This window comes from Sorex araneus, chromosome 2 (assembly GCF_027595985.1).
Source record: "Sorex araneus isolate mSorAra2 chromosome 2, mSorAra2.pri, whole genome shotgun sequence".
Lineage (NCBI taxonomy): Eukaryota > Metazoa > Chordata > Mammalia > Eulipotyphla > Soricidae > Sorex > Sorex araneus.
In genome coordinates this window covers 85,971,803-85,997,932 of record NC_073303.1, presented here as the reverse complement: position 1 = coordinate 85,997,932, position 26,130 = coordinate 85,971,803, and the positions used below count along the sequence as shown (strand labels likewise).

Sequence of the window (26,130 nt, the reverse complement as noted above, 5' to 3'; positions counted from 1 at the left end):
CTAGGAATCCTGTTAAAGGATATACTGATTTGCTAGGCCTTGAGCATGTGGTTTGATATTTTACATTTGGAAGCAGTTCTCAATAACATCAGAGTGAGTCCTGGACTCACTTTCTGAGACACGTAGGCTATAAATTCAACAATGAGTTTTGTCATCCCTATCACCTAATAACAGAAGAACCTGGCAGAGTACTATTCTAACCCATTATTTCAGTTGTTTGCCTTCAAATCATTCACCTTTAGACTCTCCTTTCGGCAAAATTTTTTGGCTCTCACCATATAGTAAGTCAAGTTTTATCCATTGTTAAAAAAAAAAACCTGTCATTCTCAGTTTTCTTGGATATATTCTACTTTCTATTAAGATCTGTCTGCATTTATTCATATTTTTCAGATCGCCAAGGTAGCTCTGAACTTTCTAGTTGCTTCACTTACCATTTCTCTGTCCTTAAAATGAACAGCCTTGATTTTCTGTTGTCATATATATGTGTATATATATATATATATATACACACACACACATATATATATGGCAACTTTTTATTAAGCCTTCTTCCTCCTTAACTCCACAGTAATATTTGATCCTTTTATTCCTCTCTGTAATTACCCAGACTTTTTATGGGCTTATTTCCATGTTGAAAGGTCATTTAAATAAATGACTATGGGACCAAAGAGAGAGTACAGTGGGTAAGACTCTTCCCTTGCATGTGGCCGACCCAGATTCGGTCCCTGGCTTCCCATATGTTCCCCTTTAGTGATCTTGAATGATCACTGTGTTTGAATGATTCCTGCCTTGAGTGATCCCGTGCTCACAGCCAAGAGTCAGCCCTGAGTACTGCCAGGTATGGTGCAAGAAACAAAATCAAAAAAGTAGAAATTGAGCATCACTATCCAGTTTCATTCAATCATCTAGTGTTTCCACACAGCTCTAGAATCAAATGCCTTAGTTTGGCATGTCTATATATATCAACCCCTCACCACTGTGTTCTTCATATTACATTCATTTTATTAGCTGGCTGATACCCTCCGCTGCACATTCACAGTGTTCTCTCACTGGAAATGACCTTTTTTTTCTAACAGATTTTCTGAGGATCCAGTTGTTTAGAATGCCATGACACAAAAAAACACCTCCTGCCTTCCAGAAGCAGCCATCACACATGTGCACAGACAGTCTCAATTGGTGTGCTCATTTCACTGCTTTCCTTGTGATATTGCCCTGTGCAAGGGTGTCTGTTCACTCTATTGTGGTACTTGCTTTTCACTTCCATCCACCATAAGGAACTTTGTATTCCTTGAAGATACAGACTGTCTGTTCACCTCTGCATCATCCCCGACATCTTTCTTCTCCAGATAGTAGATAACAAATTTTGGACAGTTATTTACTTCTGTCCTCCTCTTTCTCAGGTCTTTCTTTAACCAGGTTATGATGTAGTCCCACTTGTTAGCATTTCGAGTGGAATTCTGCTCAAAACCTTCTTTGCTCTCTAAATTCTTAAGCCTGTGAGATTCTTGAAAAATTAGACAGATAGGCTCTACATTTGAATTAAGAGCATTAAGATCTTAGTAAGTTGAAAAGTCCTTTTTTAGACCCAATAGCAAAGATTTTGGTAGATTATGGAGCTTTATATAGAGCCTTATGGAGTTTTCCAAAAGCCTCCTGCTATCATTTTGAAGATTTGAAAATACCCAAAGACTTTTATGTATATATAATTATTTTGCTGTGTATATCCCTGTATTTTTCCTCTAAATTAAATGTTATGTTCTCAGACATGTAATTCCCAAAACACAGTATTATATTCTCTTTGGGTCTTAAAGGTCATTACAGTTTAAATGATTAAATTTGTCATTTACCAAACACTTGTCACTTTGTCAAGTATGTTCCTCGATCTCCTTAGCCAGTTGTAATTTTTTCTCATGTTCTTTTTTTTTTTTACTTAAGACTGTAAATTTATGTAAAACCGAAAAGATGTATAAATAGTAACTCCTAAACATTGCCAGGTGTGACCCCCAAACAAAACAAACCACAAAAAAATACCCAAAAATTCAGAACTGGAAATACCTGGTTTAGCTTCTAAAGATTACAACAAAAAGATAAAACAAGATACAAACCAAAGTGGTACCTGAAATATACATCAAACTCATCTTAGGACCCATTGCAGTAACCATATGGGTCATATACTGACCAGATAGTTGGACTTTTATGTCTGGGGAACATAAGGGATTTAATATCATAACGTTTAGTTACCAAGAGGTAATCGTATCCTATCTTATTACTTGGAAATATAGATTTTAATATGCCTTGAAGGGACTTCGTAGCTCTCCCGAACTGTTGAGTAAGTAGTACAACAAATAGTTCTCTATTGCTGAAATAAATATGACTGTAAACTGAAGACTTTGTTTTGCTGCTCACTTACCCCTGTTCTGAATGTCAAGGTTATAGGTGCACAGGCCTAACACACAACTTCTCACTGGTGATCTGACCTGACCATAGCTATCTGGAAGCACCTCGTGAAAAAGAGTTCAGTTGAATGCATATTCATTACTGTGACACACAGTGGAAGACTTCGCAGACTCATATCAATTTCAGTATCCCTTATTTGGTCGCCACATTAGTGAATTTCAGAGATGATTTTAGATCAAACAAATTTTCAAAGTTATGTCCATTTTCTCTACTTCTTAACCAGACTAACTAATATTTGCATATCACACACATACACTCAGTCATAGTGTGTTCATATTAGGTTTGCATTTATGTAAATCACCATCTGTTATGATATAATAATTCTGTAGCTCATACACTCTTTGTTACATCCTAGAAATCTTTTCAGTCTACACAGTACTTTGTTTTCAGTTTTTAGAACTTGTACCTTAAACTCTATACCTATTGTTTATCAAGTCAGATGCTAAGTTTGAGTTTTGCTTTTCATTCTGGTTTCCAGAGTTTTAATTTGTCAGGTCTTCATCTCTTACTGCCCTATTGCCAATCTTACTCTTAAAAATCCCTCCTGTAAATTACCTTCTGATCTTGCCCCTCCATGTATTTTCTGTCATGGTTCTTTGATGTCTGTTGGACTGTTTGTCTAGCCTCATCTCACCTGTCTGCTCGTCCCCAACTTGCAGCATAACTGATCTGATCTTAAAATCTGCCTCTTGTCTGTCTAGAATGTTCTTTCCTCCATCTTCTCCTTAGTTTTCCTAATAAATAACTTGGGAGCATAGCCTTTTGCATTCAAAGAACTTTTTCCAGAGCATTATTTTACGCTCAGAAGACATCATGCTACCATACCCTCTAAATAACTCTTGTGAAAGTTTTCATACTGTGTTCCTGTTTGGGGTTTACATGTCCTATACTTTCACATTGTCGAGGTTTAAAGCATCCGTGTTTACCTGAGTGTCCTCAGTGCAATATAAATGTAAATCAAGTACTTTATAAATGTTGAATCAAAGAACTGAATCAGTTTCTATCATTGCTGACAAAAAGTAATGAAAAGTTTCTAAATACTGAGGTATCCCACTAGTTTTCTAATATAATATTTCTAGTTTCTCCCCATTCCCTTTATTTCCAACAGATTGATCGGGATTTGTTTAGACCATTCTTTGTCACCCATTTTCCAACATGGTCCCATTCCAACCTTGTTTCCTTTCTGTTACCCCTCTATCCTACCAGTTGACCCCCTAATCTTGCTAATCTTGAGTTGTGGTTCTCCATTTACACAGTTTTATCCAGGCCCCCAGTTGAGAAACACTGATTTTGGCCACCACCTTCCCAGTAAACACTGATAGGTGATAATTGTTTTCATAAAAGGATGTAAATAATCATAAAATGCCGTCTTCTATAAAGAATCGTAGAATTCTAAAATAAATACGAGGGCCGGAGTGATAGCACAGTGGGTAGGGCATTTGCCTTGCACACGGCCGACCCGGGTTCGATCCCCAGCATTCCATATGGTCCCCCAAGCACCGCCAGGAGTAATTCCTGAGTGCAAAGCCAGGAGTAACCCCTGAGCATCGCTGGGTGTGACCCCAAAAGAAAAAAAAAAGATAAAATAAATACGAGCTAGAAACTTGTTAAAGATGTGAGAAGTTGTGTTTTTGATGTTCAGAGTTTTTTTTGTTTGTTTGTTTGTTTGTTTGTTTGTTTTTGCTTTTTTGCACTCAGGAATTACTCCTGGCGGTGCTTGGGGGACCATATGGGATGCCGGGGATCGAACCCAGGTCAGCCGCGTGCAAAGCAAACGCCCTACCCGCTATGCTATCGCTCCGGCCCGATGTTCAGTTTTTAACTGCAGTACAAACTGAGAATTCCTATGGATTGTGTAGCACTGACACTGTAGCACTGTCATCCCATTGTTCATCAATTTGCTCGAGCGGGCACCAGTAATGTCTCTATTGTGAGCTCTATTGTGAGACTTGTTACTGTTTTTGGCGTATCAAATACGCCACATGTAGCTTGCAAGATTCTGTCATGCTGGTGGGATACTCTCAGTAGCTTGCTACATTCTCTGAGAGGGACGGAGGAATCGAACCTGGGTTAGCCGCGTGCAAGGCATATGTCCTATCCACTGTGCTTTCGCTCCAGTCCACGAATTTTGTATGAAAATAAATGATCCTAATAAAGATAAATGCGGTGAACAGAATTTGGATTCCAGTCCTGCTTCAGCCATAGTTGTTCAATGTCTTGAGCAAGTTATTCCTTTTGCAGCTCAATTATAGCTATGGAATGAGAGTTATTATAAATTAATAGATTTAAGAGTGGCCCTCCAGGAGATAAGGCACTTCCCTTGCCTGTGGTTGCATAATCTTACCATTACTGGTTGTGGCCTTCTTTATGAAAAACGGGAAACCGCATAGAAGTAAAGCATACGGTTTTAGGATTGGTAATGCTGTAGGGTGAGCCAAGAGGAGAAAACAGTTCTTCCTCACAGGACTGGCTCTACTTCCTACCTTCTTCTACCAAAAGCTGAGATTTGGGTGTGGCCCTCAGGTTCTTAAATTCTGGTTCAGTGTTTCCCAGAGTGCATAATGTAGCCCCCTGTGGAGCACTGGAACAGTCCAGGGGGGACTGTAGAAACCTAGTGTGCAATTGGAGGGCACTTTCTGTTTGTTCGCTGACAGTGGATTTCTTGGGCGGCACTAAGTTTTATTTTGGGGTTTTTTCCTCAAAAGAGGGAAGAGATGCAGAGTGATAGTTAGCGCAGGTAGGGCATTTTTCTGCACATAGCAGACCTGGGTTCGATACCCAGCACCCCCTAAGGTCTCCCAAGCACCTCCAGTAGTAATTCCTGATTGCAGAGCCAGGAGTAACCCCTGAGCATTGCCGGGTGTGATTTCTCACCCCCGAAAAAGAAGGAGATAGGCCAAACAAGTTTAGGAACCCCTGTTCTAACTTCGGCAAATTATCTAACTTCATCAGAAATTATTTTTGAAAATGAATTTACTTGTTTTTATATATGTATATTGAGTTTATCTTCAGATATCATTAAACCCTTTCTGAATCACTTACCATCATGACTGGTCTGTAAGAACTTAAAAGATAAAGGTTATTTTAGCTTAGGCACACAGAGACTTTCTGGTTGGGGATGACCATCACGAAGAGGAGCAATTGAGAAGACAGTCAGACTTCAGTCTTAGGTTGCTCATGTATCCAAGTGTTAAGAGAAAAAAACTTAAAGCATCACTTACTTTGCAGGAAACTTTTCTCTGTAACATCTGTTCAGAATGTCTTAAGTAAAACTAAGATAATGTGACTTGTTACTTTGGATTCTTACCTACACAACACATGCTGTGGTTTGTATCTTGCCACCAGGTGGCAGCATGTTACACAAGGAAATGACATAAATGTTACTCTCATAAAATATTTTCCATGTTCTCCTTAAAATTTGTTAAACTATAATTTTAAAACATATTACCCCTGTGTTCTCCTGTTCTCTTTACTGGGAATACTCTTAACCACATAGTCCACTATCTTCAACTAAAACTGCCTAGTCAAGAACTGCCCCTCATTCAGTGCAAAATGTTTCTCTTTCCTGCATCTTCCACAAAGACTTCAGCCCCTGTGCTTAAATTCTTCCTGGTCAGGGAGAATTTTCCTGGTTTTCAGTTGCCTGGTCAGGCAACAATAGGAACTCTACCCTCCTTCCCCTCCTTCACCTAGTATCTTTTATGGTACTTAGAGAAGTGCTGGGGTAGTGATTTAATAAATGCATTTGGAGACATGTCAGTGAGTGGGCCACACATCACTTTATGTGTTGGGTAAATATTTATTTGAATTATAATCAGTCACTGTTCTTTGTAATTACGTTTAATGTGTGCTATCAAAGTCCCTGATTTTTTTCTAAGGTTTTCATTGTTACCAGAACCACTCAGATAATGTCTGCCCTGCCGATGGTTGAAAGATCAGTGTGTGAGGTGGAAGGCAATTAATGGCTAATGAAGGAAAAGGACTGAACATAGCAATTAATCAAAGTAGGGCAAAAGGAGAGAGCTAATGATGAAATGAAGAGAGGGTCAAGTTTCTGATACTGGAATGCAACACTGCAGGGGAAAACAAGAGGCTCACCAAATTAAGTTGACTGCAAGGAGAGCTATTTATACTTCATAATCATGGCTCTGCTCAGACATTGTTTTGATTCACAGTGCTAATAAACGAACATCCTTGACATCTGTCAGCAGTTTTCCTATTCTATCAGCCCATTTGTTGTTATTCATATTTGAAATGTGTATTACAGTGTTCATGCTTTTTGGGGAGACTCCCAAGCAGTGCTCAGAGGATTGGAGTGTCACTCACGGTGATCCTCAGCCAGCTGGCCAAGTGGCTTGAGGCCGGAGCCTGAGGGTGCAGTGCGGTTTTTGTCCTCGGGTGTAGGAACCTCCAGGCCAACCCCAGTTGGCTAGGTCAGTAGGCTCCGGAGCTGCTCTGGCAATTGTTGGGGTTCAGACCCGGATCCCCACATACAAAATATGTTCCTCTGATTCTTGTGTCATTGTTCCTTGCTTGTTAATTTTAACTTGTGTCTCAAACAGGTGCTCAGAATTTTCTGGAAGCATACTAACACTTTGACTTGTTTGGGTTTTGGGGCCACACCCAGCAATGCTCAGGGGTTACTCCTTAACTCTGCACTCAGGTATCACTCCTAGTGGTGCTCAGAACCATATGGAATGCCAGGGATCAAACCCCAGTCGGCTGCAGCAAGACACGCGCCCTACCCAGTACTGTTTCTCTGGCTCTTTATCTTTCTGATAATAAGGAAATTAGTATTCAAAGTGTATCAAAACTTAATGTAATGAGGGCTGGAGCGATAGCATAGCGGGTAGGGCGTTTGCCTTGCACGCGGCCGACCCGGGTTCAATACCCAGCATTCCATATGGTCCCCTGAGCACTGCCAGGGGTGATTCCTGAGTGCAGAGCCAGGAGTAACCCCTGAGCATTGCCGGGTATGACCCAAAAAGAAAAAAAAAATGTAATGAAAGTATCTCAAACATTTATTTTGTATTTGTTTGGTTGGTTTTGGGGTCATACCCAGTGATGCTCAGGGCTTACTCCTGACATTTTGCTCAGTGATCACTCCTACCACAGCTCAGGGGCCTAGAGGTGGTGCTGGCGATGTGTTGGGCTTCACACACGGGAAAAATACACCATACCATTGAGCTACATTCTCAGCCCTGTATGCCATCTATAATATGCTGAATATAAAGATATATTATTTCAGTGCCTTGATTATATAATTAGAGAGTTGGATGATAAGTCAATATACATTATCCAAAGACTGTCATTGAGATGATGGGAATCATAAGAGAATATATATAACTATTAGTTGTAATGAGATTAATTACATGTCCTTCAGGTGTAAAATACATCCTTTTTTCCCCCCCTCCTTCCTTCCCTTTATTGTTGCTCATGTCCTTGGTTGTACACCACTTGGTGTGGTGCTTGTCCACAAATTGGTGCACTGTGCCCGAGATCACACAGTTTTTGTTGTGCAAAGGATACAGAGAGGTTTTGGAAATCAAATTCTTGTGGCTTGCGGGTGTAGGTGCTCTACCACTGAGCAGTGTTGCCACGCTCCCCTCAAATACAGGACAAATCTATTGGGTTAAAAAGCGTAATAAAATAACATAGCATTGTTATTATATACAAAATAGTATATATAACAGACAATATTGTATAAATGGAATTTCTACATACCAGATTTTAGGGAAGGTTGCATGGCGTGACCCCCAAGCAGTGCTCAAGGACCAAGGGCCGCTCCAGTGACTTAGCCAAGCAGGCCCATGGAGGCTCTTTTGGCACTGAGGACTGAACTCAAGTTCCTGCACAAGGCGGGCTCATGGCCCTGACTCCTGCACTAGCTCCACGGCTGGAATCAATAACTTTTGTATACTTGGTGCTTGATAAAATAATGAGTATTTTGGAAATAAATTTAGTAGTGAAGAAAAATGACATATAATTTTAACTTTCTTAAGCTATTTTTAAAAGTGATTCATCAACAAAGTCTACATAAATAGGCATCTTTAATAACTTTCACAATACAAATGTTTGTATGATTCTAATTTATAGGACCTTGTTGTTCTAATGTTCCAGTAAAATATGCATGCATGGATGTCTTTATAAGGAATTCCAATGCTGTGAATTAACTAATCTCTTTGTGTATTTAGTTACTCTGATTTCATAATAATTGACATGTTACGAGAAATGAAGTTAAGTTTTTCCTTTTTTATAAGCATAACTTCAATTTTGAGGTATGTGATTAAGTTCACAGTTGGCTGAAAACCAATTTCTCCTTCACTTTAACTCCTGCACACACATGAAAAGCGAACTCGCTTTCTAAGTGCCTTGTGAATCTACAATGATTAATTCTTCTCATTATTTTGCTGCAAATTCTCATGACCCTCTCTGATGATTCGATCAACCACTTAGACTTTATGCATATTCATATCTCTGTGCTGCTGCTGTAGTCGGTCACGTCTCCTTCACTGACTGGTGTGTTCTTGGTGCAGTAATTGAGCTGCAGTAGATTGATTACTCTGGGGAGCTGTAAGGCCTTTAAAGGTGAAAACATATCAGTCCTGTTAATTAGGAAACAAAAGCTCTAGTGGCAAGTTCAGCAGTCAAATGTTTCCAATATAAGAAAGACGAAAGGTATGATTTGTTCCTCTCCACGAGCCCTGTTTACTTTTCAGATTTTGAATTAAGGTAGTGGTAGTGGTAGTAGAAAATAGTAAGTTTTCTTAGTAGGAAATTGAAATTGTAGAAAGTAGAAGAATTTGTTTTTATGGATTTCATAGAATGCTAATTGAAGAGAACTGGTTTACAATATTGTTTTAATACTATGATCTGTACGCTCCCAAATCTAGTAACTTGAAACCTGAGTTTATAGCTAATTTTGATAGCATTCACAATTGTATAAAGTCTCTTAATATCTTACCTAAGTACAGAAGGCTTGTGGATTAATTTTTGTATTTAGAAGCTTCATTTGTACCAATTTTTTGTCATTTTAGCAATGTGGCATTTGGCAAATAATAAGACCTTATTCAACATAGCATAAAAGTTGAACTGCCTTTTATCTCCTTATTATAAGCATTCTTTGGTGCTTTCCTTCTTCCATCTTATGTTCAGCAGTGCACTGTGTCTAAAGGGTCATGTGTGGAACTGTGCCTCCACAATGAATCACGTCTCAGCATGGAACTCCATGCAGTGGAGCTAGTCAGTGTGCATGTTTCTCGTGTATGCTGTTCTCCTTCCACTCCATCCTGCCTCCAGGGTTACAAATTTTCTCTTTTAAGACATACTGCACATGTAATGAAATTGACCCTTTGAAAGGAAACAATTCAGTGTTTTTTATTTCCTTCACAAAGTTGTGCAACTGTCACCACTATTTAGGTCCAGAACATTTTCTGCCTTTCCCTAAAAATCAAAATAAAAACCCTCAATAAAAAAAATAAAAACCCTCTATCAGTAATTGTCACTCTCTGAGACAACAGTTTACTTCCCCACTTTTTTGGCCTGCATGCTTTTGCACGGCCGCTTTGCTGCTGAACGACCAAGATCCAGAGCCAGCTATATTACTTCTGGTCCCAGCAAGTGCTTGCAGCCATGTCTCCAGACTGTGAACTAAGCTTTTGCACGCCGGCTAAGCGGGGAAATATCTTTCTTCCTTGGTTTTTCTTCCCTCTGGGAAGAAGCAGCGTGGCGTCCGCCATATTATGGGACTTTTAAACAGGTATGAACTTGGTGGCGAGGGGGGAAAAAAAATGTGTTTTGAACTTGAAAAAAAAAAAATTGGCCTGTTCTGAGGCTGGAGTGATAGTACAGTGGATAGGGCACTTACCTTGTATGAAACCAACCCAGGTTCAATCCCCGGCATCCTATACAGTCCCCGAGTCTACCATAACCTGTGATGTGTTCTTTGTCTCTCTGTTTCTCTCCTCCCTCTCTCTCTCTCTCCCCCCCTCCTCTCCCCTTCTCCTCTTCTCCTTCCCCTCCCTTCCCTCCCCTTCCCCCCCTTTCCTCCCCTTCCCCCCTTTCCCTCCCCTCCCCCCTCGCGTTCTCTCTGCCCTCTGGCTCCCTTTCCATTTTTCTAATTAAAACTATTTTATTTCCCCCAAAAAGAAACAACTTTACCTATTTCAGACATTTCATATAATTGGAGTCTATTCTTCTGTACGTGGTTTCTACTTAGAATAATGTTTCTACTTAGAATAATGTTCACCTGCATTGTAGTATGACTCTAGTAGTACGTTATTCCATTTTTGTCTGGGTAACATTCCATTATATGGTTATACTACACTTTGGTTTTCATTCATCAGTTGCTTCTACTTGGGTTATTATAAATAGTGCTGCTACGTAAAATGCTAATAAACATTTGCATGCATCCTCACCTACTTCTTGATCTTGGAGGAAAAGCTTTCCATCATTATATTGAGTAAGTACGGTATTTATTAGCTTTGGGTTTTTCTTTTCCATTTATCAGTTTGAGGAAGGTTCTTTCCTAGTCTTACTTTGGGAGATTTTATTGTGAAAGATTAGATTTCATCATATACTTTCTTCATCTATTGAAATTTGTGATTTTTTTTGTCCTTTATAATATGGCATATTACATTGATTTTTTCTTGTGTTGAATAATTGATATTCTGTAGAGCTGCTTTTGTGTAATATTTGTTTTCTGTTGAGGTTTAAAATAATTTGAAGCAATTTTTCTACCTTTTATTTCAGGCATTTATTAATACAGCAAAAGAAATTTATGAAAAAATTCAAGAAGGAGTCTTTGACATTAATAATGAGGTAATATTTATATAAATACTATTGGGTGACATCAGTTTAGAATTGAGTTTTAACTAGTGATCACATTCATGATCTTCTATTGCCTAAATTCCTAATATAGATCTCTTTTGACAGGTTATATATTAGCTTATAATCTAAGTGAGCATTTGTTTTATGTTGTGTGATAGCTAAATGTTTGTGTTCTAGTGCAGCATCACTGGGATAAAAATAAGTGACCCTATCCATTTATGTGAGCAATGCAAATAATTTAAATCCCCCAAAGAGAGAAGAAAATCCACTTTCATTCACACATCCATATGGTGTCATCTGCTTTGGGGAATAAATTTCTAGTGTGTAAATGCATGTGTTGTGTTACTAATGTAAAATATTCTCTGTTGTCTTGATATGAAAGAAAGAAATATCCAATTTGGAAATTACTCCCAGTGAAGCATAGTACATTTTCAGTAAATGAAACCAGTAATATTGGTAATGGCAGTTGGCATCGAATTTTTTTGTAATGTTATTATTTGAGTTGACTTTGGTCAGGGATTTGCTTTTTGGTTAGTTTTGATTAGGATAATCAAATACAAAGCTGTAAAGCATATATAACTCAGAATATTTTCCAAAAATGCTCATTGTAACCTAAATTCTCACTATGAATCTATGCTTCATTATTTCAGAATGCTTGTGCAAATACATTTACTAGTACATAATATATTTGCTAGTCTGTGTTAATGCTTTTTTGCATACAAGAGAAAAACCCTAATTTATCCCCCAGTTGCAATGGGGAAGTTGTGTTCGAAGCCATTGCATGTGTCCTCTGACTTATACATAAAGAAGGCTTTTCATTGTTCGCCTCAGTATTCTTTGCTGAAACAAACCATATTTTGTGTAAGATTTCAGGAAAGTACTTTTCTCATTTTGGTATAGTAGTTTCTAAATATTACCTTCTGGGCTGATATGGTAGTAGATCTTGGGGTAGTTTAAAGGCGACACTATTCAGAGACTAATGCTATATAAATTGAACAGTAATTGGGCCTCTATTTAAAAGGGCACATTCATTGTTTCTGTCTGGTTTCATATAGTAGCTGACTGCTTTACTGTGTCTTGTGCGGCTTTGATTGTAATGTGCTGTCAGGAGCCAACAGGCCGTGCGATTTATTTGGCCTAATGCCAAGTCTGACTCCTTGATTCCTCAAGAAGTTGCTACCAGCCCAGAGGGGGCAAAACCAATGAGCCATAGGGCATGCTTTTTATTAAAGAGGAGTCAAAAGAGCGAAAAGAAACCACATCAGCTGCTGTCAATACTGAGCTAGTGCCAGAAACCCCAAGGCTACTACTGTTGCAGAACAACTGCCAAGCACTATAAATCTGAGATTTACTGTGACGTAAAGTTTCCTTAAGAGCTTAATTTCTGAAGCTACTGTATTACTTTTCTCAAAGTGTTGTATTTTTAGGTAAAATCCACTTGAGGGAGTGAGGGTTAAGACATAAGTGTGAGTTTGATGAATGAAAGAACTGCTCTGTGTGTGGGTTCTTGGCAAGCTGCCATGTCTTTGGGGATCATAGAAATTATTGATGACACAGAACACTCATATGCCCTTAGCCTACACAGCTGATTCAACACGGAACAGAAATACCGTCTAGAGAAAAGATTTTTATGTTGTGTTAGAGTAGCACAGGTTTTGCATTATTTGGCCTTTTGAAAAGTCCACGCAACAATTGCTTTTAACAGTTTCTCCATTATGAGAATTTCTTGAAAAGCGGCACTGTTCATTTTGTTTACCCAGAACTTGGTATGAAAAAGAATTGCTTTCAAAATTGTTTCCACAGTGTTATATTTTAAAAGGCGAGAACATCCCCTAAGAGATAATGTTTTGATTGTTGTCAGAATCTGCTCAGTATATACTTTTAGAGTTGTTCAGTGAAATTGTGTCAGTAAGAATTAAGGATTGCTTAAACTTAAATACACTAGTTGAGTCCAGTTATATTTATGATCCTTTCTCTTTCATTTCAGGCAAATGGCATTAAAATTGGCCCTCAGCACGCTGCTACTAATGCCACACATGCATGCAATCAGGGAGGCCAGCAGGCCGGGGGAGGCTGCTGTTGAGTCCATTTTTACTGTCTTGCTACCCAAGTGGGGCCCACTCACCTATTCTTTCACCCTCTCCTCTGCTCAACTGAGACATGAAACTATTCGAAATGGCTTTATGTCACAGAAGACTTTAATCCTTCAAATTCTTGTATAACTTTGAATAAATGGTTAATGTTCACTTAAAAAGACAGATTTTGGAGATTGTATTCATACCTATTTGCATTTGATTTCTAGGTCAATTGACGTGATTATTTTTGTTAAATGTTGTCTTGTGCCCTTACCTACAAACTGAATTGTATTAAACACTACAAAGTCATCTTGAGTATTTTAAGTGGGTTTGTGTAGTTAGGTTTCCCAACACCTGTGGTTACCTAATGTTAATATTATAGAACTGTCCTCAAAAAGTTTGTCAATTTTCAAAGCTATAAGGAAAAACAGAAGGACTCTTTTAATTCTGTATTTATCATTTACTTTCTGTATATATAGTTTAATAACCTGCTTGGGTGTAATTTGCCAAGCTTGATTCTTTAATGCATTTGCATAAATTCTATACTGTTTAGAGCTTAAAAGCTACAGAAGCATTGTTAGGAATTGCTTGGACACTGAATTTTAAACTTTTTGACATTGTTAGCAAGCATGTTCATCTTTTCTTGTCACTAGTCCAAGAAAACTATGCTTAATGTACATTACTAAAGGCTATGTATGTATTAACCTGTTTTAATGCCAAAAGTTTGCTATTGTCCACAATTTCTTTAAGACCTCTTCAGAAAAGGATTTGTTTGCCTTAATGAATACTGTTAGGTGAAAACACAGTATAACGAGTGGAAAGGGTGGAAGCAAGAACTCCCTCCGAGCGACTCCAAGAAGAATGAATGTCCACATTTAGATGGCACATTATGAGGACTTTAATCCTTCCTTAAACAATAATGTTTCGTTTTTCTTTTATTCACATGATTTCTATTTTTCATGCAGGACAGTTTTTCAACTTTGATGTACAGTGACTGTAAAATTTTTCTTTTAGTGGCAACTTATAATCTTTAAAATATGGTAAGCATCTTGTCTGTTTTGAAGGGAATATGACAATAAATCTACCAGATGGAAAATCCTGTTAAAAAGTAGAAAAGCTCTAGTAATTTACTCAGTGTTGTGGTTTTATCCTTTTTCTTTTTTTTTTCTCCTCCCTTGGTCTATAATGAAATTGTTATAGCAGTGCAAAATAAAATTCTATGTATAAAAGTGTTTTATTATGATTTATTCATGTTATGATGAAGACTGCATCATTTTAAAATATTTTTTCAGTCAGACCTCTTCCACAGCTTTTCCATCTACTTAAGCATGTCTTTTTTTAAAGGGTCTGAATTGAACACCATCCCCCTTTAAAATTTTTTGCTAAATGTGATAATATTTTCACTATATTGAATTTCTCTTTGTTATAATGTAAGCAAGTATTTTCTACTCTACATCCAGCACAAAAATTCACTTAAACTGTAGGTCAACTTTCTAAAGAAGTTTGAAGTATGAAACGACTTTAAATTTATCTCACTCTCATGGACTTCAGCTTCCTGGTTCCCAAAGCTTCCTTGGCTTCCTCATCTTTGTTGTCTGCCTGAGTACTCAACGCTACTGTGTAAAATAGTCAAATGTTTGACATAATGCTCCTGGAGGGCAGTGGGGAAGATGGCAAGAAATCCAGTTTCCTGATTATATGCATTATGAACTATATTTTTTTCTTTAAAGTGGTCATATCAGATTCATTGATCTTACAGTGAATAAGTAGAAAAAGTTATCACAAATAGAATTTGTTCTGCTGTATAGCAAAAGAAGAGAACGACTTGTTTTGAAATGTTATTTCTAAACTGCTGTAACCTTTTCCAGAAGTTTTTGTTTCGTTTCTTTTCTTTCCCCCTAATTGTTTTAGAAATCGTGTATCAGCTGAGGATCCCTGAAGTACAAATACACTGCAACCTTAATTTGCCATGTCTTAAGCAGTATAGTGGCTTCTATAGTAATTACCACTTTCTCTACAAATCTCACCTACCCTTACTCATGTATGATGAACCCTTTTCATCCATGGACAAAACAGCATTACTGCCTGTGCCTCTTCACTCATTTTTATTATCCATATTATGAAAAACTGACGCCAGTTTATAAGATTTTTATTATGTAATTGAAACTTTCATTGATCATTTATTAACGGCATCTTTGAGTAGGTTTTGGTAGAAATTTAGGCACTAAAAATTTAAGTAGAACATTCAGTGCCTTGACATGTAATATTCTATGTTGTAATCTTCATAAAATTGGCTATACTGGGGCTGGAGTAATAGTACAGCAGGTATGGCACTTGCCTTTGACACGTCCGACCCAGATTTGCTCCCTGGGCACAGAGTTGGGAGTAAGCCCAGAACATCTCCAGCTGTGGTCCAGAAACCAAAAAACTGCAAGTTGTATTACTGTCTTCTGAACTTGAGACTAAATGGAGAACAGGTTTTTAAAGGAATGATACATAATAAATACATGATTTAAAGAGTACAAAGGAGCTGAACTGAACGTTCATGCAGTTTATTTGGGTTTTAAATAGCCTTTTAAAAAGAACATAATCCCTACTAACCTTCTAAAAGTTAAGAAAGTAGGAATGTAAGTGATACCAAAATATGGTTGGTCACTCAAAGAAATATATTTGACTTTGAAGCATCTCACTTCTCACTGGGCGTGAGGCCCATCTGAACACATCTGAAGTTGCAGTAGGTTTGACAATAGGAGCTTTAAAAGAATCCAGGCTGAGACACAGCACACACCTAGCTTATTTGGGGCCCTGAGTTCAATCCCTGACATTGCAAAGATTTCTTTTTTATTTTAAAAGACAGCTGTAGTTTCAGAGGGCTGGACCACAGCCCTTGCAGGGAGGAGCCAGAGACTTGACTGCCAGCACTGCACAGTGTCCTGAGCCCCACTAGCAGTGCCCTACCCCTGAGCCTGCAGGGGTGGCCAGAACCCCAATAATAAAAAGATAAATAATGCAAGAATGTGACCCTGTTTAATAATACACAGAAACTGACTATACAGACAAAGATAGTTGTCTGTTTCTTAGAGTTTGTGTGTACTTTGGTGTTCAAGTTAAAAGAAAGTCTAGGGGCTGGAGAGAGTACAAGGTAAGGCAGTGGACTCCTTGTGCAGTGGACTCCGGGGAGATATCTGGAGTGACATACGGTCCCCCAGCAATGCTAGGCATGATCCCTGAGCACAAAGCCCCGACTAATCCTGAGCACATCCAGATGCCATTCACACCCACCCATCCAAAAAAGAAAAAAATAAAAGCCTAATCTCAGCAGAGCATCTCATACTGCTTTGGCATATACTAGGTAACAGTACTTGGTTCAAGTAAGAACTCGATGGTGGAAGTTTATTTTCAAGTGTCAATATGTATAATCAGTATTCCTTAACAAATGACAAAAACCTTGTACAAGAAGTGGGGAAAGACATGAATAGCAAAATATGTATAAATGTCTAAATACATTTAAGTTTTCAAATAGTAATTAAAACATTTTTCACCTATGAGAGCAAAATTAGTAAAGCTTTAATAACACATTCCATTTGCGAAACAGCCATGTTGCTAATGAAACTTCAAACTAGTACTACCTTTCTGAAGAGGAACTTGGCAGTTTCTAATAAAACCGCAAATAGAGGGGTTGGAGAGACAGTTTAGTGAAAAGGTGCTTGCCTTGCATGTGTCATATCCCCAGCGTCCCTACTGGCCCCCTGAGCCCTCCAGGGCTTCCCTGAAATCCAGGAGTGAGCCATGAGTAAGCCCTGAACACAGCTGAGTGTGGTCTCAAAATCTACTACAACAACAAAAAGACACACTAGCCTGTTGACTCAGCAGAATACCCTGATGATACCCTCTCTCCAACAACGTGAAAATATATGTCTAAGTTTACTCACTACTGCATTGGGTGCCATTGTAAAACATTTAGAAATGACCTAATTGTACGTATAGGAGAATGATGCAATAAACTCACACATTCACACTTGAATTAACACATGAAAAGTAGAAAAATATATTAATTGGTGTCATGACTGCCAAGATAACATTTGTTAAGTGAGAAAAGCAAAATGTCTTACCACTGTTTTACTACCTTTTGTGTAATGAAGAATCTAAGAAGATATACGTATATCTGCTTATCTGTCCAAGTGTAGGAAGAGTAGAAATACTGCAACTGGTTATCTACAGAGAAGAGGGCGCAGACTTAGCCTGACAATCTTCCATTAGAAGAGCCACATTCCATTCCCCAGGAGCTGCTGCCACTGTGAAGAATTCTCATTCATAAGAACATGGTCAATAGTAACACGGTTGGTCTTCCCCTGATTCCGTGCCTGTGTGTGAGCTAGGAGCATCATAGAAGCTCAAGTTCTGCTCCATTGTAAAACTTGCCCTCGACCATGATCTCGACCAGACGTGATTTCCAACATCCTCTTTGTAACTAGTAATTATTAAAGACTGTAACCCAGCATTTCTCAACCAGGGGCCATAGGTAAGAGTCATAAATGAGAGATGGGGGAGCACAGCCTGAGACAGGCGAGCCAGTAGGACAGAGATCACAGGAAGGGAAAAAAAGGTTGGCAGGGGCTGTGTTTGAGAAAAGGTAGCGAACCACTGGTGTAATGAAAGATGGTCCTGTTGGGGACTGTCGTCTCAGAGGTTCCTAGAACCTATCCTATGGAAAGTCACCAAATAAAAGAACCCCAATACTTGCATTTCAGTGGCCAGCTGCTACACAGTGCGTGGATCGTTTACACAGGTGATGTGCATTTAATTTAAAGATCAAGGATCGTTACACTACGCTGTATTCACTTGATAAGGGCTGCTTTAGCAAAGCACTGGGGGACTTGCCATCAGAAATCTGTTGTTTCATAGTTCTGAGTGACAACGGTCCAAAATCAAGGTGTGGGCAAGTTTGTTACTTCTGAGGGCTACCACAGAAGAATCTCTGCCACCCCTTTGCCCCCCTCCCTCTCTGAAGGACTTCAGTCCGGTTGGTTAGTGTCCCCTAAAGACATGATTTTAACTGGATTACCTGTCACGTTTTCAATCTCCAAATTCGGCCATATTCTGTCGAACACAGGTTTAAAGTGTCAGACATGGAAAAGAGGAAATGTTTAGCCTATAACAAATATAGTTATGAATTATGGATTTTATAAAGTATGCAAGGGAAACACTTATTTTCATTTTATCGGGATGCTGTGTTCTCCAGGACTGTTATACTTCAGGCTTGCATCTCCACAACACCACACCCACCAACAGACTGCACACTTCCCTCTACCAGCGTCCCAGTGGCCCCTCCACACCTCCCCTCACTGTGTTCCTTCCTGCGAATATTTATGTCCCACATATGAGACTGATCATTCTGTGTCCCTCCCCTAACTCTCTTTACTCAGCATGATAACCTCTAGTTCTGTCAGTATAGTGGCACATTGCAAGATCTCATCCTTTCTTACAACTGTAGAGTATTCCACTGTATAAGCATACCAGAATTATTTTTTCTCTTTCTTCCTTTCTTCCTCTCTCGCTTCCTCTCCTTCCTTTTCTGTTCTGTTCTGGGGACATGCCTAGTGATGCTCCAGGTTTACACCTGTCTGTTCTCAGGGACTACTCCTGGCAGGGCTCGGGGGACCACTTGTGCCCAGTGATTGAACCTGGCAAGCCAGTGAGATAGTATAGAAATTGAGGTGCTTGCCTTACACATGGTGGACCCCGGCTTGATTTCCAACACTGCGTGTTGTCCTTCAACTACTATCAGAAATGACCCTGAGCACAGAACCACTGGGTGTGGTCAAATCCCCACCTAAATATATATCATTGGCATTTCTTTTTTGTTTTGTCGTTTTTGAGGCAACACCTGGCTGTGCTCAGGGGACCATTTGTAGTGCCGGGGATAGAACCTGGGTAAGCTGCTTGCAAGGTAAGCTTGCCTGCTTGACTCTCTCCAGCTACAAATTGGTATTTCTGGAATACTTCTATCTTCTCTCCTAGACTGAAGTCTCATGTGTATTTGCATTGTATTCCTTTCATGGCTTTTATTGAAGTCATACAAAGAAAAGAAACACATATGTTCAATCCACCTTTTTTCACCAGAAAAGTGAAAAAATTGTTTTTGAAGAACAGCACTGTGTTCTCATAATTTGTTAAAACGCAATGTATTTGCAGCAGAAAACAAACAAAAGGAGAACTTTTTCTTTTTGGGTCACACCCAGCGATTCTCAGGGGTTATTCCTGGCTTTGCACTCAGGAATCACTCCTGGCAGTCAGTGCTCAGGGGACCACATGGGATGCTGGGAATAGAACCCAGGTCGACCGTGTGCAAGGCAAACACCCTATACCCGCTGTGCTATTGCTCCAGCCGAAAACAGTTTTAAACCACTTTCCATATTTAGAGTCTCCACAAAGCAAGATTTGAATTCAAGTGGGGAGGAAATCTTTGAAAGCTTGGTGAGAGAATGCCAAAATGAACTAAGGAAACGAGTTAATGAAGGTATGTTACTGATGCATTATTGCTCTAGGGGTTCACTTCCACGGGGAACCTCAGAGAGCTGAGAAGATGCCCAGCAATTGGGTGTGTTGTGTAGAGAGGGAATGGCTGGAGGACCTCCGCGCTGGCCGCATTCCAGCCTCCCTGCGTGCCACCAGCCCTTGGACAGAGAAACCGGGACACCCTGCGCTGTTATTCAAGGATGTGAGAGGCGTCTTGGGGGTGGTGGGGCAGAAGAACTGCCCCTGCTCTGATGCCCTCTAACAACCTTTCCCCAGAGAAAACAGCTTAGTACCTTGCACTTCTTTCCAGCTTCTTTCTATGATTATGTATGCAAATTTTCATTGGCCAAAGTGGAACTGCAGCGCCTAGCACTTTTCCTCCACCTAGTATGGAAATGTTACAAAGTTGCCAACATAATCTCCTTAGCCCTAATGATGAGGACTGTAAATTCAGGAGTCTGACTCTCTGGTGCCAATAGTGTCTCTCCTACTTGCTAGCAAGGTCTAGCTCTCCCCCTCCATGCAGGTTCCTCCTTCATAAAGCCGCAGTGACAGCTGCTCTACCACAGGGTGGGCAGGAAAGAAAGAAACAGCCATTCCATGTAAGATGCTCAGAAACTGAGCCATACAGCTAGCACAGGGGTTAACCGCTTGCCATCTGCATGGTCAACCAGTTTTTCTTTGACACAACATGTGGTCCCCAGCACTGCCAGAAGTGACCCCTGAGCAGAGCCAGGAGAAAGCTCTAGATACTGTAAATGCGACTCCAAAGTAACAGGAAGTTTGCTTAGCATATAGTAAGTACTTGATAAGTGCTCAGTAGTTGTGACTCTACATATTGTGATGACTGTATAGTGTTGCTGGAGCAATAGCACAGTGGGTACGGTGTTTGCCTTGCACGAGGCTGACCTGGGTTCGATCCCTCTGCCCCTCTTGGAGAGCCTGGCAAGCTACTGAGAGTATCTCACCTGCACAGCAGAGCCTGGCATGCTACCCGTGGTGTATTTGATATGCCAAGAACAGTAACAACAGGAGCTGGAGTGATAGCACAGCGGGTAGGGTGTTTGCCTTGCACTCAGCCAACCCGGGTTTGATTCCCAGCATCCCATATGGTCCCCTGAGCACTGCCAGGAGTAATTCCTGAGTGCAAAGCCAGGAGTAACCCCTGGGAATCACCAGGTGTGACCCAAAAAGCAAAAAAAAAAAAAAAAGTAACAACAAATCTCACAATGGAGATGTTACTGGTGCCCACTCAAGCAAATCAATGAGCAATGGGATGACAGTGATACAGTTACAGTTATGATTATAAACATGTTATGATTAACCTAATCATCTTGTCTGTTGGCTAAGTTTAAATAATTTCAAAAACTAATCAACACCCAGCATCCTTATAGCTACATCTTCAGATACAACAAAGTTTTTCTTTTGTTTAGGGGGTATTGCTGAGGGCGGGGGGTGCAACCCTGTGGTACTTAGGGCTTACTCCTGGCTCTACATTCAGGGATCATTCCTGGCAGGGCTCAAGGGACCATAGGTGGTGCCTTGGTCAGTCACATGCAAAACAGCAGCCCTGCCTGCTGTACTATTGCTCTGGCCCCACACCAATTATTTTATTTTTAATTTTTTTATTAGAGAATCACTGTGATGTACAGTTACAAACTTATGAACTTTTGTGTTTGCATTTCACTCATACAGTGATTGTTTACCCATCCCTCCACCAGTGCCCATTCACCTCCACCAGTGATCCCAGTATCCCTCTCACCATCCCACCCCATCCCCCACCACCCCACCCTGCCTCTGTGGCAGAGCATTCCCCTTTGTTCTCTCTCCTTTTGGGTGTTGTAGTTTGCAGTAGAGGTATTGAGTGGCCATCATGTTCGGTCTATAGTCTACTTTCAGCACGCATCTTCCAACCTGAATGGGTCCTCCCGACATCCCCTACTTGGTGTTCCCTTCTCTATCTCAGCTGCCTTTTCCCCCCCACACCAATTATTTTTTAATGCATTCTTAAGGATCTCTGGTTCATAAAGTATAGGCAGTGTTAAATATTCCATGTGGGATCAGAGTGCTGGCTCCAAGGGGTGAGGCATGTGCACTGTATGCTTGAGGCTCACCTCAGTAGCCCCGGGCCTGAGCACCAAACTGCCCTGCCCACGTAGCCCACCTGGGTACTGTGGGAACGGCCCTCAAGCCCCATAACACCCCTGAGGGAGGAGCCTATAAAACGAACGGGAAGAAATATGACAGATTTCCCTCCAGAATGTACCAATTAATACTTCAATTAAAACATGAGAGTGTTTCATATTCTGCACCTCCTATCAACAACGGGGTGAGGGGGTGTGGAATGAGGCGGGAATGAGTGCAGAGGATCCAACCCCAAGGCCTCAAAATGCAAAGCCTGTTCTCTCTCACTGAGCTACATCCATAACCCTGGGAATTTTTATTTCTAAAGTAATTTTTTGCGACTTGACGCCCCTCGAATCTTTTACTTCAATGTCATTTGTTAAACACTACATTTTTATCAATACAATTGAAAAGCCTTAATTGCAGACAAAATTTCAAATGCAGAGTTTGACCTATTTCTGACATTTTTACTGTCACAGATTTCTACATTTCTGTTAGCACCACTTCCCGAGACCTTTAGAATTCCATTGAAAAATTGTATTGACTTATTGAAATTTATTAAACATGCATGGGTCTCCCTTTGTTTGTTTTAGATGTCCGAGTTCACATGTCCCCACACGGATGTGACCTAACACGCCTGCCTTCAAGACCCCAGTGTCCAACCTCCACAGCTTATTGGACCCTTCAATTGGGTTTTTTTTAATTGCTTAAATGTGTAGTTTAATTTTGAGAAAAATTGACATTGTTATATTAAATACTGTTAGAGTGCTAAATCCGAAATTAGGGACATGACTTATAGGCTAGAGCATGTGTTTTGCCTGCAGGACCATCAGATTTGATGTCTGGCATCGGAAGGGCCCTGAGCAACAGCAGGAGTAACTCAAAAACAAAGCAAAAAGAAAATAAATGTGGAGTCCAGGAATAAAATGTCTAAGCGTGCGTCAAGGACCTTCAGCAACTCATTGGACATAATGACATTCATTCCAGAAACACTTTTATTTGTTTAGTTGTGTTTGTGCTTTGATTTCAGAGGATCACAGCCCACAGTGCTTAGGAACTTAGTCCAGGCTCTGTGCTCAGGGGACCATCTGCAGTGCCAGGCATCGAGATGGGGTCACCCACGTGCAATGCAGGTGCCTTACCCTCTGAACTCACACTCCACTAGCCCAACACTTTTTCAGAAAGGCGCCATCAGTTTTTTAATCTTAAATTTAGGGGCTGGAGATTAGTGAAGAGTGATCCCTAAGGATAGAGCCAGCAGTCAACCCTGAGCATTGCTGGGTGTGCCTCCCCCAATAGCACTGTAGCACTGTCATCCCATTGTTCATCGATTTGCTCGAGTGGGCACCAGTAACGTCTCCATTGTGAGACTTGTTGTTACTGTTTTTGGCATATCAAATACGCCATGGGGAGCTTGCCAGGCTCTGCTGTGCGGGCAAGATACTCTTGTTAGCTTGCCAGGTTCTCCAAGAGGGAGGGAGGAATCGAACCCAGGTCGGCCATGTGCAAGGCAAATGCCCTACCCGATGTGCTATTGCTCCAGCCTCCCCCCCCCATAAAATAAAATCAAATCTAAGTTTAGTCTTATGTCTGTCACTGTCATCCCATTGTTCATTGATTTGCTTGAGCGGGCACCAGTAATGTCTCCATTTTGAGACTTGTTACTGTCTACATCTTAAAATTCAGTGTACTATAAGGAGGAAATTTCTGCCCAGCTTACATTTTTATTTAACCAAATGAATACAATTTCAATGGTTTACTTTTACCATTTCTCATCTGCCTGAAACTACTTGCTCTTCTCTTCTAATGTAGCTCTTTCTTCTCTAGCCTAATGAAAGTTTGCATCCTTTAAAAAAATAAATAATATTAATAAAATGTTATTCAAGAAACAAATAGCAGGGGCCAAAAAGATAGCATAATGGGTAAGGTGCTTGCTGAAACCCCATATGGTCCCCCAAGCCTGCCAGGAGTAATCCCTAAGCACTGCTGGGTGTGACACAAAAAGAAAAGGAAGGAAGGAAGGAAGGAAGGAAGGAAGGAAGGAAGGAAGGAAGGAAGGAAGGAAGGAAGGAAGGAAGGAAGGAAGGAAGGAAGGAGGGAGGGAGGAGGAAAGAAGGAAGGATGGAAGGAAGGAAGGAAGGAAGGAAGGAAGGAAGGAAGGAAGGAAGGAAGGAAGGAAGGAAGGAAGGAAGGAAGGAAAGAAGGAGGGAGGAAGGGAGGGAGAAGGAAAGAAGGAAGGAAGGAAGGAAGGAAGGAAGGAAGGAAGGAAGGAAGGAAGGAAGGAAGGAAGGAAGGAAGGATGGAAGGAAGGAAAGAAGGAAAGAAGGAAGGGAGGGAGGGAGGGAGGGAGGAAGAAAGGAAGGAAAAGAAGGGAGGGAGGGAGGGAGGGAGGGAGGAAAGAAGGAAGGAAAGAAGGGAGGAAGGAAGGAAGGAAGGAAGGAAGGAAGGAAGGAAGGAAGGAAGGAAGGAAGGAAGGAAGGAAGGAAGGAAGGGAGGGAGGGAGGGAGGAAGGGAGGAAGGGAGGGAGGGAGGGAGGAAGGAAGGGAGGGAGGGAGGAAGGAAGGGAGGGAGGAAGGAAGGAAGGAAGGAAGGAAGGAAGGAAGGAAGGAAGGAAGGAAGGAAGGAAGGAAGGAAGGAAGGAAGGAAGGAAGGAAGGAAGGAAGGGAGGGAGGAAGGAAGGAAGGGAGAGAGGGAGGGAGGGAGGAAGGGAGGAAGGGAGGGAGGGAGGAAGGAAGGAAGGGAGGGAGGGAGGAAGGAAGGAAGGAAGGAAGGGAGGAAATGCTTCAGGCCACAGACATGATCCTGGCACCAGCTCACGTTCCCCCGGAGTGCAGTCTCTGCACATGCTGCCGTGACCCTCCATGCTGCCTCTCCCTGCACAATGCAACAGTGAAGGGAAGGGAAGGGACACGTGTTAAACAAAAAAAACTCCAAATACCAAATATTTACTTTATACATTTGACTCGGTTTGATACCAGTGGACACTCAGCAATCACTGAATTTAGCAGCTAAAACAGAAAATCACACAAATGCAATACTTCATAATATATGTAACATCCAACTCATTGAAAAATAAGGACCATTAGCGTCCTTGTTTGCAGCATAATCAAGTCTTGCACACAGTGCCGCTGCCAGCAGGCTGCCTTTGTTGATTTCTTTTAACCTTGTCCTCCAGATGGATGGACCTTCCCTGGCTCCCTGCGCCTTCCTTCCACCTTCCTGCTGCTGTGGAGATGCAGAGACCTTGTTCACAGCCACAGTGCCTCGAGCTCCTCCGCCTTCATCCTCCGTCCCCCTCTCTCGGCCCTCTGACCCTGCTTTCCTTCCCCCACTCTTCTGTAGGCTCCATGCCTTGTCCCCGATATGTTTTATTGCATCACTCTGTGAAACCGCACACAGTCGGATTTGTATTTTAAAATACATTTTAGGGGGGCTGGAGCAATAGCACAGTGGGTGGGGCGTTTGCCTTGCACATGGCCGACCCGGGTTCAATTCCCAGCATCCCATATGGTCCCCTGAGCACTGCCGGGAGTGATTCCTGAGTGCAGAGCCAGGAGTAACCCCTGTGCATCGCCAGGTGTGACCCAAAAAGCAAAAAATAAATAAATAAATAATAAAATGTATTATTTTAGGAAAATAATACATTTTAGGGCTGGAGAGATAGTACAACAGGTAGGGTACCACATCTGGTCCCCCAAGAACCATCAGGAGTGATCTCTGAGCACAGAGCCAGGAGTAAACACTGCTAGGCATGGCCCCAAAAATTAGTTAATGAAATCAAATTAATTATAATCATTCCTCTACTGTCTAGTCGCAGGATACTGAGCAAGCTGTTCAAATTATTTTATACCTTCTCTCCTTGTTAAATTGGGGAATCTCAATAATACCTATTCCATGGGGTTGCTATAACAATGAAATAGACTAATATTTATAAAGTACCATTATAGTAACTTATGCACAGGAAGGAGTTGATTATAATCATATATATATGATTATATATATATATATGTTGGTTAAATAGAGAAAAAAATTTTCACTGTTCTAACCAACACTGTTCTAACTTTTTCTTTGCTTTTTGGGTGTCACATCCGGTAATGCACAGGGGTCACTCCTGGTTCTGCACTCA

The 26,130-nt window shown here is 40.7% G+C and overlaps 1 protein-coding gene across 2 annotated transcripts in view; it reads left to right on the top strand.

The window, feature by feature from the left end:
- The window catches only part of RAB2A (RAB2A, member RAS oncogene family), a 71,010-nt gene extending 56,417 nt beyond the window's left edge, over positions 1–14,593 (top strand). For both annotated transcript variants that reach the window (XM_055126361.1, XM_055126362.1), the window contains exons 7-8: positions 11,209–11,277; positions 13,274–14,593. In XM_055126361.1, coding sequence (XP_054982336.1) covers positions 11,209–11,277; positions 13,274–13,369 — 165 coding nt within the window. In that variant the 3' untranslated portion in view covers positions 13,370–14,593. The remainder of the gene's footprint in view (positions 1–11,208; positions 11,278–13,273) is intronic.
- Positions 14,594–26,130: the final 11,537 nt, after the last annotated feature.